The sequence below is a fragment of the Bufo gargarizans genome, chromosome 5 (assembly GCF_014858855.1).
Source record: "Bufo gargarizans isolate SCDJY-AF-19 chromosome 5, ASM1485885v1, whole genome shotgun sequence".
In the NCBI taxonomy this organism is placed as follows: domain Eukaryota; kingdom Metazoa; phylum Chordata; class Amphibia; order Anura; family Bufonidae; genus Bufo; species Bufo gargarizans.
The window spans coordinates 366397276-366411599 of NC_058084.1; the positions used below are offsets into that span (position 1 = coordinate 366397276).

General features: G+C 43.0%; 1 protein-coding gene across 3 annotated transcripts in view; it reads left to right on the forward strand.

The window, feature by feature from the left end:
- RARB (retinoic acid receptor beta) overlaps positions 1-14324 on the forward strand; it is a 200822-nt gene that overhangs the window by 28006 nt on the left and 158492 nt on the right. For 2 of the 3 annotated variants that reach the window (XM_044293066.1, XM_044293065.1), the window contains exon 2: positions 5139-5287. The exons of the other annotated variant lie outside the window; for it this stretch is intronic. In XM_044293066.1, the coding sequence (XP_044149001.1) occupies positions 5139-5287 (149 nt within the window). The remainder of the gene's footprint in view (positions 1-5138; positions 5288-14324) is intronic. 3 annotated transcript variants of the gene reach the window in all.

Sequence of the window (14324 nt, forward strand, 5' to 3'; positions counted from 1 at the left end):
CATGCAGAAATCTTGCCCATGTGAAAGGGGCCTAAGGGTGAATAGGACAAGGGTTCCAGCCCCTAAGGGGGCTAATAGTAAGTAAAAAACACAAACACTAAGGCTACTGTTACACTTGCGGCAGTGTGATCCGGCAAGCAGTTCAGTCGTCGGAACTGCCTGCCAGATCCGCCGATCTGGATGTGACTGAAAGCATTTGTGAGACGGATCCAGATGCGGATCCATCTCACAAATGCATTGCAAGAACGAATCCATCTCTCCGCTTGTCATGCGGACAGACGGATCCATATTGTATCTTTTTACACATTTTTACCAGTCTGCGCATGCGCAGACCGGAAGGACAGATCCGGCATTCCGGTATTTTGAATGCCGGATCTGGCACTAATACAGTCCTATGGGGAAAAATGTCGGATCCGGCATTCAGGCAAGTCTTCAGTTTTTTTTTTGCCGGAGATAAAATCGCAGCATGCTGTGGTTTTATCTTTTGCCTGATCAGTCAAAATGACTGAACTGAAGACATCCTGATGCATCCTGAACAGATTACTCTCCATTCAGAATGCATGGGGATATGCCTGATCAGTTCTTTTCCGGTATAGAGCCCCTGTGATGGAACTCTATGCCGGAAAAGAAAAACGCAAGTGTGAAAGTACCCTAAAATATTAAGTTTAAATCCCCCCTTTCCCAATTTTACATATAAAATATATAAACAATAAATAAATAAACGTACTACATAGCGCTGCGTCCGAAAAGTCGAAACTATTAAATTATAAAAAAATATCTCCTATGCAATTCGCCATTTTTTTGTCACTTTGTCACCCCAAAAAATAGGATAGGACTGTTCTTTTATGGGCCGAACATTTCATAAAATGCAAAATGCACGCGGCTTTATTTATTTTTTATGGCGTGGTATTGAGTATTGCAATACTTTTTTATGGTGACGAAAGCGAATAAAAATTTTGGTATCGAAACAACCCTACGCCGATCTGATCGGAGGAGCCTTGTCACGATACCAAAATTTTGATTTGGTTTCGATTTGGCAACTAAAAATTTTATTTGGCTCCTTTCAGTTCAGGAGCCAATGGCTACTAGGTATTTTTTTTAGTCTGGAGCACTAATATATATATTACCAGCCAAAAGTTTGGACACACCTTTTCAATCCATGGTTTACTTGGTTTCTTATCATCTAGATTGTATACTGAAGTCACAAAAATCATGAATCATGAACACATATGGAATTAAAGGGACTCTTTTACCGAATATGACCATTACAGACCACTCAGATCAGGTTCTCCATTACTTTCCCCAGATTACTATGGTACCTTTCATATTGGAGTCCATCTGGCCCGCCCTTGTTTAATCTGATTACCTCCTCCTCTCCGTCTGAAATCCCGTGCCTCCCCCAGCTGGATCGGGTTGCGCAGGCTGGCACATGCGCATTTAAAGTCCCTGTTCCTCTGCCCATAATGGGCAATGCAGTGCGCACGCGCCAGGAATGTGTGGAGCGGCGAGGACGCGGGATTTCAGACAGAGAGGAGGAGGTAATCAGATTAAACAAGGGCGGGCCATAGGGGTAAAAGAGGAGGGGTTTGGTAAGCAAAGCGCCCAGGGGCCTGGGCACCAGCCTCATGAACGCCGCCCCTGGGCACCTTCAGAACCTAATTACCATATGGTATAAAAGAGTTTTTTGGGGGCAAATCGGCGATGGACTGCAATATGAAAGGTACCATAGTAATCTGGGGAAAGTAATGGAGAACCTGATCTGAGTGGTCTGTAATGGTCATATTCGGTGAAAGTCTCCCTTTAAGTAGTAAGAAAAAAGTAACAAACCGTAAACCTTAAGGGTCATTTATCAAAGACCCAGAGTTTTACGTCTGGTCTTTGATAGCTGCTCCACTGCTGGAGGATGCGCCTAATTCATGACGAGGCGCACGTCTCATCATAAATTAGATGTAGTCTCCATTCCGTGTGCCTAGACTGAAAATGACACCAGCCCCTGACTGGAGTAGTTTTTATTCGCCATTTACTCCTGCAAACAGACGTAAGTGTTAGTGAATTTGCTGGGACTGATGGCCTGGCCTCTGCAGCGTAAAAACGAACCATGCTACAACATTTTGTGCATGAGTGTTTAAAAAGTATTTTTTATGCCAATAAAGTCCACCCCCACAGAGTCTTTAGTATAAATAATGCCCCCCATAGTTCCCACAGAATAAAAATGGCCCTCTGTAGTGTCTGCAGTAGTTTTAAGGTGCCCCTAATATCTGTCATAGCCCCCAGTAGAAATAATGGCCCCCATTTGTACCCCCAGTATCCATAATAGCCCCCAGTTGAGCCCACAGTATCTATAACAGCCCCCAGTTGAGCCCACAGTATCTATAACAGCCCCCAGTTGAGCCCACAGTATCTATAACAGCCCCCTGTTGAGCCCACAGTATCTATAACAGCCCCCAGTTGAGCCCACAGTATCTATAACAGCCCCCAGTTGAGCCCACAGTATCTATAACAGCCCCCAGTTGAGCCCACAGTATCTATCATAGCCCCCCAGTTGAACCCACAGTATATATATCAGCCTCCAGTTGTGCATCCAGTAGATATAATAGCCCCCAGTGGAAATAATGGCCCCCATTTGTACCCCCAGTATCCATAATAGCCCCCAGTTGAGCCCACAGTATCTATAACAGCCCCCAGTTGAGCCCACAGTATCTATAACAGCCCCCAGTTGAGCCCACAGTATCTATAACAGCCCCCAGTTGAGCCCACAGTATCTATAACAGCCCCCAGTTGAGCCCACAGTATCTATAACAGCCCCCAGTTGAGCCCACAGTATCTATAACAGCCCCCAGTTGAGCCCACAGTATCTATCATAGCCCCCCAGTTGAGCCCACAGTATATATATCAGCCTCCAGTTGTGCATCCAGTAGATATAATAGCCCCCAGTGGAAATAATGGCCCCCAGTCATGGCCCCACTAGAAATACTGGCCCCCAGTTTTATCCCCAGTATCTATATTAGCCCACAGTTGACATAATGGCCCCCACTTGTGTCAGTAGAAATAGCAGTCCCTAGTTGTGCCCACAGTAGAGATAGTGCCAGCAAATAAAAAAGGGTTCTCATGCATGCTATAGATGAGGGATAAGTATATATTTTTTTTAACTCTTTTCCTTCCGCACCGCTTATGTACCCAGTTTTAATAGCCGTTAGCCAGGGGCAATTATATCTAAACAGCCATTAAATATAGGTTCATTGATTTCAGTGGGATCCATCTGGCCGTCATAATGGCAAAAATAGGATATGTCCTATTTCTGATGGCTGCTATGTACTGTCAGTTAAAAACATGCCCATGTGTATGGCCCCATATACTGTAACAGTTGTGAAAATGGCCTCGTCTAAATGGAACCTTACACACTTTTGCCATTCTCCCACTTCAGCTTCATGAGGTAGATACCTGGAATGTTTTTCAATGAAGGCTGCTTTCATACAGTCAGTATCTGGTATGCCTTGTCAAGAGTTCACTTGTGGAATTTCTTGCCTTCATAATGTGTTTGAGGCTATCAGTTATGCTGTGCAGATGTAGGATTGGTACACAGTTCCACGAGTGGTTAGCGCAATTCTTTGGGAAGAGCCACTCTAAGTTAATACACAGGAACAGTCCATCATTACTTTAAGACATGAAAGACAGTCAGTCTGAAAAATTTGAAGTAATCCTCACATGCAGTCTTGAAAGCAATAAAACGCTATGATGAAACTTACTCTCGTGAGGACCTTCCCTGGAAAGGAAGACCCAGAGTTACCTCTGCTACAGAGCAGAAGTTCATTAGAGTTACCAGCCTCAAAAACAAATTCAATTAAAAGCACCTCATATTAGAGCCTACATAAATGCTTTACAGAGATCAAGTACCAGACACATTTTAGCAAAAGCTGTTCAGAGTCGACTGTGAGGATCAGGCCTTTATGGTCAAATTGGTGCAAAAGAAGCCACTCCTGGGGAAGAAGAAGAGAATTGCTTGAGCCAAGAAACACAATGAATGGACTTTAGACCAGTGGAAATCTGTACTTTGGCCTGATGAGTCAAAATTTTAGAATTTTGGTTCCAATGGCCATGTCCTTGTGAGACGCAGAAAAAAAAAAGCATGAAAAAATGTAAAGCTGTGTCAAAATATTTGACTGGTACTGAATATATAGGTTGTAAACTGCGAAGAAGGGGCATGTTGCCAACGTTTATTCCCATTGATAAAATTGAGACGGGCATTTGCTGCATATTTCAGTGCAGAATACGTGCCAGAATCTGGGCTACATTGAAACCGTGTGAATCCTGAGTGGCTCAGTGGCGCAATTTGGAGCTTCTAGGTTTAAAGAACTTATCTGTGCCTAGCCTGATACAAGGAAAGGGTGTGGCTTTATGGGAAGGGTGTGTGTCCTAATGTGCGCCATTTATTTACAGAATTACGCCACAATTTTGTCATAATGTAAGCCAACCAGTAGGTTGGATAGAGTTACAGAAAATTGCCTATTCTGTGTACCATATTTATAATCCAGCCTGAGTGATAAATCTGGGGCAGGTCCAGACCGTCTAAGCATACACTATTTACATGATTAGTTAATCAAATTTCTGCTGGTATCCTTTTGGCTTGTTCATACGTCAGTGTAGCTGCAGTGTTCCTCTTTAGATACTAGTTACAGAACTTGTAGTGATGTTCCTGATCGGTGCCATTACCAGGAATTGAATATACTTTCCACAGCAGAATTTGTGTATTCCATGAATATATACTCCCTGCTGCGTCCAGCAGAGTAAATAAGCATTGTATATAGAAAGAGCATTGCTTCCTTTCAGTCCAGACTGGATGAACATCATGGCGAGCCACTTCCTATTCATTGTAGCTTCCCTGATTGCTTGCTGTAGTTGTAAATTTTTGCGTTGTCAAGTTTGGAAACAACAGTGAAGAGTATAACGCAGAACACCCACTGCCTTTATCTACTGTGGAAGTATCTGAGTGCAGAGGTTAGAGAAGCCATCCCATCCGCTTGGTGAAAACCATATAGAGCAATCAGGAGGTTCACAGTCTGCTCCTTCACAAAGCTATCTTCAGCTTTTACATTTATATCTCACACTTAAGGAGTTTGTATTCTTTTTTTGTTTTACAGCCATCGAAACACAGAGTACTAGTTCCGAGGAGCTGGTGCCGAGTCCCCCATCCCCACCCCCTCCTCCTCGAGTTTACAAACCCTGTTTTGTGTGTCAGGACAAGTCATCAGGATATCACTATGGAGTCAGTGCATGTGAGGGGTGCAAGGTAAGTGTCCATGTGATATATGTCTAGGAATGTCCGATAAAATAATGCTAAACTCAACATGTAGAAACAGATTATACAACCTTCAGCTTATAGGGTTCTCATTCATGGTGATCGACTATTTTGTCAGTATCTCTGTCCTGTTCAACCGCATTAGGCTTTGTTCACAACTGTGTTGGAGGCTCTATTTAAAATGCCAGACAAAATAGCGATACAGGCCACATGACGGAAACCTGATGTCCCTCTTTATAGTCAATAGAGTCGGACACAGTCTACAGCCATCATGCAATGGATCCAGTGCTTCCACCACTTCCAATTAGGCACAACAGTGGAAATAACTTTTTTTATGTGAACTGATATGAACACAACAAGGCTAGTTTCACAATAGCGATAGCAATCCAGCAGGTTGGTCCGGCAGGAAACAGCCTGCCGGATCGCTCTGCATTCCGGCATTGCCAAAAGCTTGTAAGTCTTCGGTCCCATTAACTATAATGGGGACTGGCGGGGATCCAGCAAATATGCTGAGAATCAGCCCAGCAGTTTTCTTCCAGACGATATGCAGCATATTTTCCAGAATGCAGCTGTATCTCCGCCAGTCCCTATTATGGTTACAAGCTTCAGCCAATGCAGGAATGCAAAGAGATCCGGCAGGCTGTTCCGTCTCTAGCGATAGTGTGAAACTAAGCCTTACTCAAGGGTTTTATCCAGTTATGACCTTAAAAGGTGAGCCGCTGCAAGTTTTTGAGAATGCACTTGACTGTAATAGACATGGATCTTAAAAAAGAAGCAGATGTGCTGTATGGGTTATGTACTGTAGGTTTGACAACGACAGTGATGAATGTAACATTTCTCAGATCTAGCTACTTGGCCCAGAGCAAGGGCGTTGCTAGGGTCTCAAAAGATCCGGGGTCCAAGCCCCAATAAATATGACCCAGTTCTCTAAGTTGCCCCGGTCATCTGTCACATCCAGTGCCTCCAGGTGACGTCTCCTCCGATGTAGACGTCTTCCACTCTGTCATCATCTTCTCCATTTGGTCCGTACAACTTCTTTCAGCCACGCCTCGTCTCTGCAGAGTGTGACACACAGACATCTTAGCTTCTTCACATTTCTATCATCTCCCAACCTTGAGTCCTCACAGTGTTATCCTGTTATCCTGCTGCTCGCTGTGCTCCCCAATACCCCAAATACTATCCTCAAGAAAAATTTGTGTCCCCCATAGTAATAGTACTGCTCATAGTCCCACTAATAGTAATTCCCTTCTAGAATGCCCTTAGTTATACTGTCCCTATATAATGCCTCCAACAGTGATAATTCTCCACAAGAATGTCCTCATTGGTAATACTGCCCCCTACAGTGCCCCCAACTGTGATAACGCTTCCCAAGAGTGCCCCCACTAGTAGAAGAACCCACCAGTATTAATAATACCCTCACAGAGCTCCCAGTAGAAATAAGGCCCCCAATTGTTCCCCCAGTGGTAATAAAGCTATTTACAGACCCATGTAAATAACACTATTTCCCTCCCTCCGCCATAGAGTCCCATGTAAATAACATCACACCATCTCTCCAGCGCCCTCCTATATACAGTCTCATGTAAATAACATACCTCCCTATCTACAGCCCCCACCAAAATACAGTCCCAAGTAAATAATATCACCCCCTCCCCAGCTGCCTCCAACATGCAATCCCATGTAAACATCACCCCCTCAACATTCAGTCCCATGTAAAAAACATAATTCCCCCCACCTGCCACCTCCAACATACAGTCCCATGTAAATAACATTGCCCCCTCAACATTCAATCCCATATAAATAACCTCCCTCCCTCCCACAGCCGTCATCAGCATATAGTCCCATATAAATAACATCAATGCCTCCCCAGCACCCTCTGACATACAGTCACATATAAATAACATTACTCCCTCCAACAGCCACCTCCAACATACAGTCCCATGTAAATAACATAATCCCCTCCCACAGCGGCCTTCAACATACAGTCCTATTTAAATAACAACACTCCCTCCCACAGCTGCCATCGACACACAGTCCCATGTAAATAACATCACTCCCTCCCCCTGCCCCCTCCAACATACAGTCCAATATAAATAACAATACTCCCTCCTACAGCCACCATCAACATACAGTCCCATGTAAATAACATGACACCCTCCCCTTCTACCTTCAGCACACGGTTCCTTGTAAATAACATCCCTCCCTTCAGCCCTAACATACATCCCAGTTAAATAAACACAACTCCCAGCATTTCTCTGCCTCTCCCTTCACTTACCTCTCCTCATGTAGCAGGCATCACCGCAGCTTCTTCCCCCAGGACTTCACCTCTTCACTGCCATCCTCTCCTGCAGAGGTCACATGATGGTGACATCATCGCAGGTCCTTCTCAACCACTGCCTGTTTTACTGGTCACATGACCTGTGATGTTATCACAGGTCCTTCAGCTCTTCCAGTACATTAGATTCAAATGTATGGCCACCCTGAGGACAGCAATACAGTTGTATCTATCTGGCAGGCAGGAAATTCGGGGACAGGGACAAAACATCAGGGGCCCAGGCCCCAAATGTTTTAACCTAGCAACGCCCCTGGCCCAGAGGAAGACTTGGTAGTTCTGTGATTTTGTTAAAGCAAAACCTCCTTGACAATTGTGGCCAGTATTACCTCATTAGTGAAATATAAATCCTTTCTGATCCCACAGGAGCAATCAGATGAGCTCCCTGGATCAAATAAACTCTAAATAATATCTCAATACCATTAGTCATGTTGATGTCTATTGCTTTTTACATTCAGTTGTTGATCTAGTTATTACTGTCTCTTAGGGCATTGCTTAAATTAACCACTGTAAAATCCCCTCCCGTATCCAAGATTCAAATGGTTTTCACCTATGTGCTACATTGTCCCAAAAACTAAACTTTAGATTCAAGATGTGAAAAATGTTTATATACTAGACTTGAATCATTCTTTCCCTTTTTTGGGTGGTTGAATTGCTTTGTGGCATTAAGTATTGTTGCTGTAAAAAAAAATTCTGTATGAATTTGTAACCAAAGGCAGCAATGGAGCCTACAGGAAGAAGAAAGGTAACTGAACTAGCGATTGGCGAATCGGTTTGTACCGCTTCGTTGATTATAGTAATTTACCTGTGGTAGAGGCACTGTCTCTCTGCCAGCAGTATAGTGCATTTTTCTCTATAAGATCACATTTAAATGGCTGTGGGTCTCGCAATTTTTTTTTATTCTTGTGCATGTGCTGTTACTCTAAGTAGCAGCGTGTGGATGAATATTCTCAGTAATGAACCTGAACCCAGGACTGTGGCATGCAGCACAATGAATTATGAATCCAGTATATTCACACACGAGACCCTCAGCCATTTTAATTTGATCACATATGAAAAATGCAGTATACTGGCGGTAGAGGGACAGTCCCTCTACCACAAGTAGATTACTCTGATTAATTAATCGGATTTGCCAGGGAGAAAAAAAAAGCTCCACACTGCGATTGGGCAGCTTATAGCCAGGGAGAAGAATATGACCATTGAGAAACCCGGCTGTCTTCTCCTCCATGTACCGATGCTGCTAATTTGCATACATGGCGGCAAAAGTGAACAGGGGGCACAGCGGGGGAACGGAGCAGCCAAGCTGAAAAAGAAAAAGCACCCTGACTACTACTAATAAAGCCCTACACTGCCAGGTACTAATATTGTAATGTTAGGACTAGCGAAAGGTCCTGAAAGAGACCACTCCTGTTTGGAGACTAAAAGCTGATTGTCTCCACTTAAGCTGCTAGTTAAGTTGAGGTGATGCTCATTTACATGCAGCGATCACCTCCACAGTATGGGGCAGGAGTGATGACTGCTGCTATCGCTCATCCCCATACAAACTTATTGTTCCTGAGCACGGTGATTGAGGTTTCACCTCTGATCATTTCAACCGATTAATGAGTGTTTTGCTCATTAATCGGGTGATCTGTGACACCTTTAGATGGGTAGATTATCAGAAACATTTGTAGGAACTTGAAAGTACTCCATGGTATGGAGACTTATTGGCGATGCTCCATGGGAAACAAATATACAGAGAGATATCTCCCTTGTCAAATCCCAAGGTTTGTTAGAAAGCTGGTGAGATGGTTCACTTTGGAGATACCTCTTTGCATATTGGTTTCCCATGGAGCATTGCCAATAAGCCCCCATACCATGGAGCACTTCCATTTAGTCTCAGTACAGGACTGGTCTCTTAAAAGTGATATCTGGGCTGGCTATATGCCTTTGTCAAATCGCAAGGCTTGTTGGAAAGTCAGATCTTGATCATAAGGAGCCACTTCCAATGGCTCTCTTTCTTGGGAGATACTTCTTTGCATATAAAGTATAAGAATAAAGCTGTCAATGATGCCTTGGGGGGGGGGGGGGGGGCACAGCTCATGAATATTGGGGCTCTATAACTTGAGCTTCTCATTGCTAATTTTAAGAAAACCACTGGCCGGAAAATAGTAAGTGATCAGGGTCAGTTTAGATAGGGCAGCATAAAACTGCTGACAGCCTCTGTATATATCTATATATTATATTTAAAGTGTTCCTGCAGGCCTTTAAAGGATAAAATCTTTTCTCTAAATACCATTTTTTCTCTAAGTAATCATATGCAAGATGTGTAATGCAGAACACAAATATGAATTATACATAATTTCATGCAATGCGATACCACTGTAAATGATACAAATCCAATCCACATTCTTTGGCCATGATGTGCTGTAGCCGTCTATGCTTATAGACATCACACATTACTGAAGGCTCCAACTAAAACACAGATCTCCCTCCTACTGGAAGGGCATGTTCACAAAATGAACAGCGTCCATTAATGCGGAGAAGTTGTTGTAGGGCTCCGCAGTCTTTCTTTCTGACACTTTGCATCCTTTATAGCTATGTCTGCAGAATGGGGACCAAGAGCCATCTAATGCTGTCCACACAAAGGAGACATTGTTCCGGGTGAAGAGAAACTGGTGCTTTGGCAAATGCTGCTGTCTGTTAGAGCCTTGTCTCTTGTTCTGGGTATTGAAAAGGAGACATTCCTTAGCTGGCTGTGCGCTCAGCTCTGCATGTTGCGTTGTCTTCCATAAATTACTAATTTATTTTTAAAAGAGAAAAGTTACACAAAAATGCCAACTTTCAAACATAAAGTAGCCATTATTTGGAATTTTCAAGGGGTTTTCTGGGAATAATTAACCATTAAAGTGGTTGTTGCACCATTAAACATTATTTTAATATAATTCCAAATGAAAAACGAGTTACTTTTGTAATTTACTTTCTTTTACAAAAAGACTTTAGTTGGGAGAAATATTCTCTTTACTTCATTATGATGGTGCCCCCTTCCCCTTGCTATACCTACTGAGGTGGACGCACATGCTCAGTTCCATCCTTCAACTGCCACAAGCCATATCTACTGTTAGAAGCTGTGACAGTTACTGGCCCTTAGTTACATGCCCTTTGAGAAAGAACACGCCCTCTGAGCTGCCAAACTGGAGAAAATCTAGCAGAAAATTTGGAGCAATTAGTAGGGGAAGCTACAGGGCTGGTTCTAACTTCGTTAGAAATAGATTAGCACTTAATATGTTATGTCTGATTTTAATTTTTAAAATTAATAATGGCATAACCCTTTTAACTGAAGGTCTATATAGCGTAAATCGTCCACTGAAAGATTCATATTTACCAGCCCCCTCCTGTTCTGGTCCTGCACGTTGGCTCCTATTCCATCATCTTTCAGTCCTGGCTTGTTTTTTCCCAGCCAGTCATGAACCTGGTCATCTGGCTCCAGCCGTGACAAGTCGCTTAGAACCAATCATCGGCTGCAGTGACATAGATGAACATGTCCATACTTGGCTGGAAGAAAACAAGCTAGGAAGACTGCGGACGGAAGCCAGCACACAGGACCGGAGTGGCAGGTAGCAGGCAAGTATGAGTCTTTCAGTAGATGATGTAGGCTAGGGGCCTTCAGTCAATAGTTATTTATTCCCAGACAAAGCCTTTAAGGTGTTGTTCACATTTGCATCATAACTTCAATTTATAACACAACCAAAGAAGCTATGGCAAACCTGTTTTCCAAGTAATCCTGATAGGTCATTTATGTTATAATAATGTTTTACAGGTTGATCTAGTTTGGAACAAGCTAATCATGACACAGTGGGTCTTGTGTGAAGGTTCTGGCTGTAGGTTTCCAACCCAGTAATCCGAGTAGATCAGAACTCCAGCACACTATTGAATTCTTATTTATAGATTATTTGTGGAGGATAATCTTCAATGGTTACACAAGTGTGTCTTGCCTTCAAGCATAATCCTTAATAAAAGAATTCTGAAGTGTGCAGGAGTTTTGAGCTCCGGTATCTTTGACTGTAAGAATGATGTAGGGATCGACCGATTATCGGATTTACCGATATTATCGGCCGATATTCAGGATTTTGAACACTATCGGTATCGGCATCTATTTTGCCGATATTCCGATAGTGTATGGGGAACACAGATCGCGCTGCTGACAGCGCTCTCCGTGTTCCCCTTAGCAGCAGCACAGGGGAGAAGGAGCAGTGTCTCCTCCCCCTGTGCTGCTGCTGCCGCTGCCGCCAATGAAAGGACAGGGGACAGGAGGAGGGGAGGAGCTATGGCCACTGCTCCACCAATGAAGCTTAATCTATCATTCATTCATATACAGGAGGCGGGAGCTGCAGGATCACATAGCCGGCTCCCGGCCTCTATGAGCTGTAGCTGCGATCTGCGGTAGTTAACTCCTCAGGTGCCGCGGATCGCAGCTACTGCTCATAGAGGTCGGGAGCCGGCTATGTGATCCTGCAGCCAGCTCCCGCCTCCTGTATATGAATAAATGTGGGATTAAGCTTCATTGGTGGCGCAGTGCGACCCCCCCCCCCCCCCAGTGGTGGCGCATAGGGCCCCCCCACCCCAGTCGCAGTGCGCCCCCCCACAGGATTCCCTCTCCTTTGCTCCTCCAATCGGAGCCCCAGCAGTGTAATGCTGGGGCTCCGATCGGTTACCATGGCAGCCAGGACGTTATTGAAGCCCTGGCTGCCATGATAAGCTCCATGCTGCTGTGTGCACAAAGCACACAGCAGCAGGGACAGTGTGAGCTCCTATTCACCCTGATAGAGCTCTATCAGGGTGAATAGGACAAGGGTTCTAGTCCCTAAGGGGGCTAAAAGTTAGTTAAAAAAAAAAGTTGCAAAAAAAATAATAAAAACACCAAAATATTAAATATAAATGAAAAAGAAAGATTTACCAAAAAAAATACACATTAACAATAAACATAAATTTTCAGCAGATTTGTGGGAATTTTTTATTTTTTTTTCAAAAATGAAAATTCCCAGAATATCGGTATAAATTATCGGCTATCGGCCTGAAAGTTCACAAATTATCGGTATCGGCCCTAAAAAATCAATATCGGTCGATCCCTAGAATGATGCAACCATAAATGTGAACAGAGCCTTAGATATTTGGTCATTTATATTAGCCACTTCCAGACCGGGCCATTTACCCCCTTCCTGACAGGGCCTAGTTTTGCAAATCTGACATTTGTCACTTTATGTGTTAATAACTTTGGAACGCTTATACTTATCCAAGCCATTCAGAGTTAGTTTTTTCATGACACATTGTACTTCATGTTAATGGTAAATTTGAGTCAATATGTTTTACCTTTATTTATAAAAAAATCCAATAGTTAATGAAAATTTCAAAGAATTCACTGTTTTCTAAATTTGAATCTCTCTGCTTTTAAGACAGATAGTGATGCCTCATAAAATATTCATTAATTAACATTCCCTATATATCTACTTTATGTGGGCATCATTTTGGTAATGTAATTTTAATTTTTTTAGGACGTGAGAAGGTTTGGAATTTTTGAAGCAATTTTTTTAATTTTTTAAGACAACTTTTTAAAGGACCAGTTCAGTTCTGAAGTCACTTTGTGGGCCTTACATAGTGAAAACCCCCCATAAATGACCCCATTGTAGTAACTACATCCCTCAAATTACTCAAAACTGATTTTGCAAACTTTAACTCTTTAGGTGTTCCACAAGAATTAAAGGAAAATGGAGATAACATTTCTAAATTTCACTTTTTTGGCAGATTTTCCATTTTAATCCATTTTTTTTCTTTAACACATCGAGGGTTAACAGCCAAACAAAACTTAATATTTATTACCCTGATTCTGCGGTTTACATAAACACCCCACATTTGGTCGTAAAAGGAAGAAGAAAAGGAGAGCCATATGGTTTTTGGAAGGCCCCCCTAATGCACCCTTACAGTAGAAACTCCCTATTTTGGAAACTAGGGGATAAGGTGACAGTTTTATTGGTACTATTTCGGGGTACATATTATTTTTAATTAATCTATATTATGTTTTTTGTGAGGCAAGGTAACCAAAAAACGGCTGTTTTGGCACTGTTTTTTTTTTTTTTTACAACATTCATCTGACAGGGTAGGTCATGTGCTATTTTTATAGAGCAGGTTGTTACGGACGCAATGATATCAAATATACAGTCAGGTCCATAAATATTGGGTTATCGACACAATTCTAACATTTTTGGCTCTATACATCACCACAATGGATTTGAAATGAAACGAACAAGATGTGCTTTACCTGCAGACTGTCAGCTTTAATTTGAGGGTATTTACATCCAAATCAGGTGAACTGTGTAGGAATTACAACAGTTTGCATATGTGCCTCCCACTTGATACAGGACCAAAAGTAATGGGACAGAATAATAATCCTAAATCGGGGGCGGAGCCTGGGTCTGAGCCGAGAGGACATGCTTTGCTGAGCTCCGTGCATTACCTTGCCAAGGGACTTGCCTACGTCCGAAACCAACTGCTGAAATGGTCAAGATTGGAGGGCAGAAGACCACTGACACAGGTGCGATGCCCAAATCCCACAACCAAGGCGTGGGGATGACAAAATACCTCAAAAAACAGACCAGCGCAGCTGTGGCAAAAGAATCCAAGATGGCGCAGGCGGACGAACGCACTCCCGCCGAGACTGAGTAA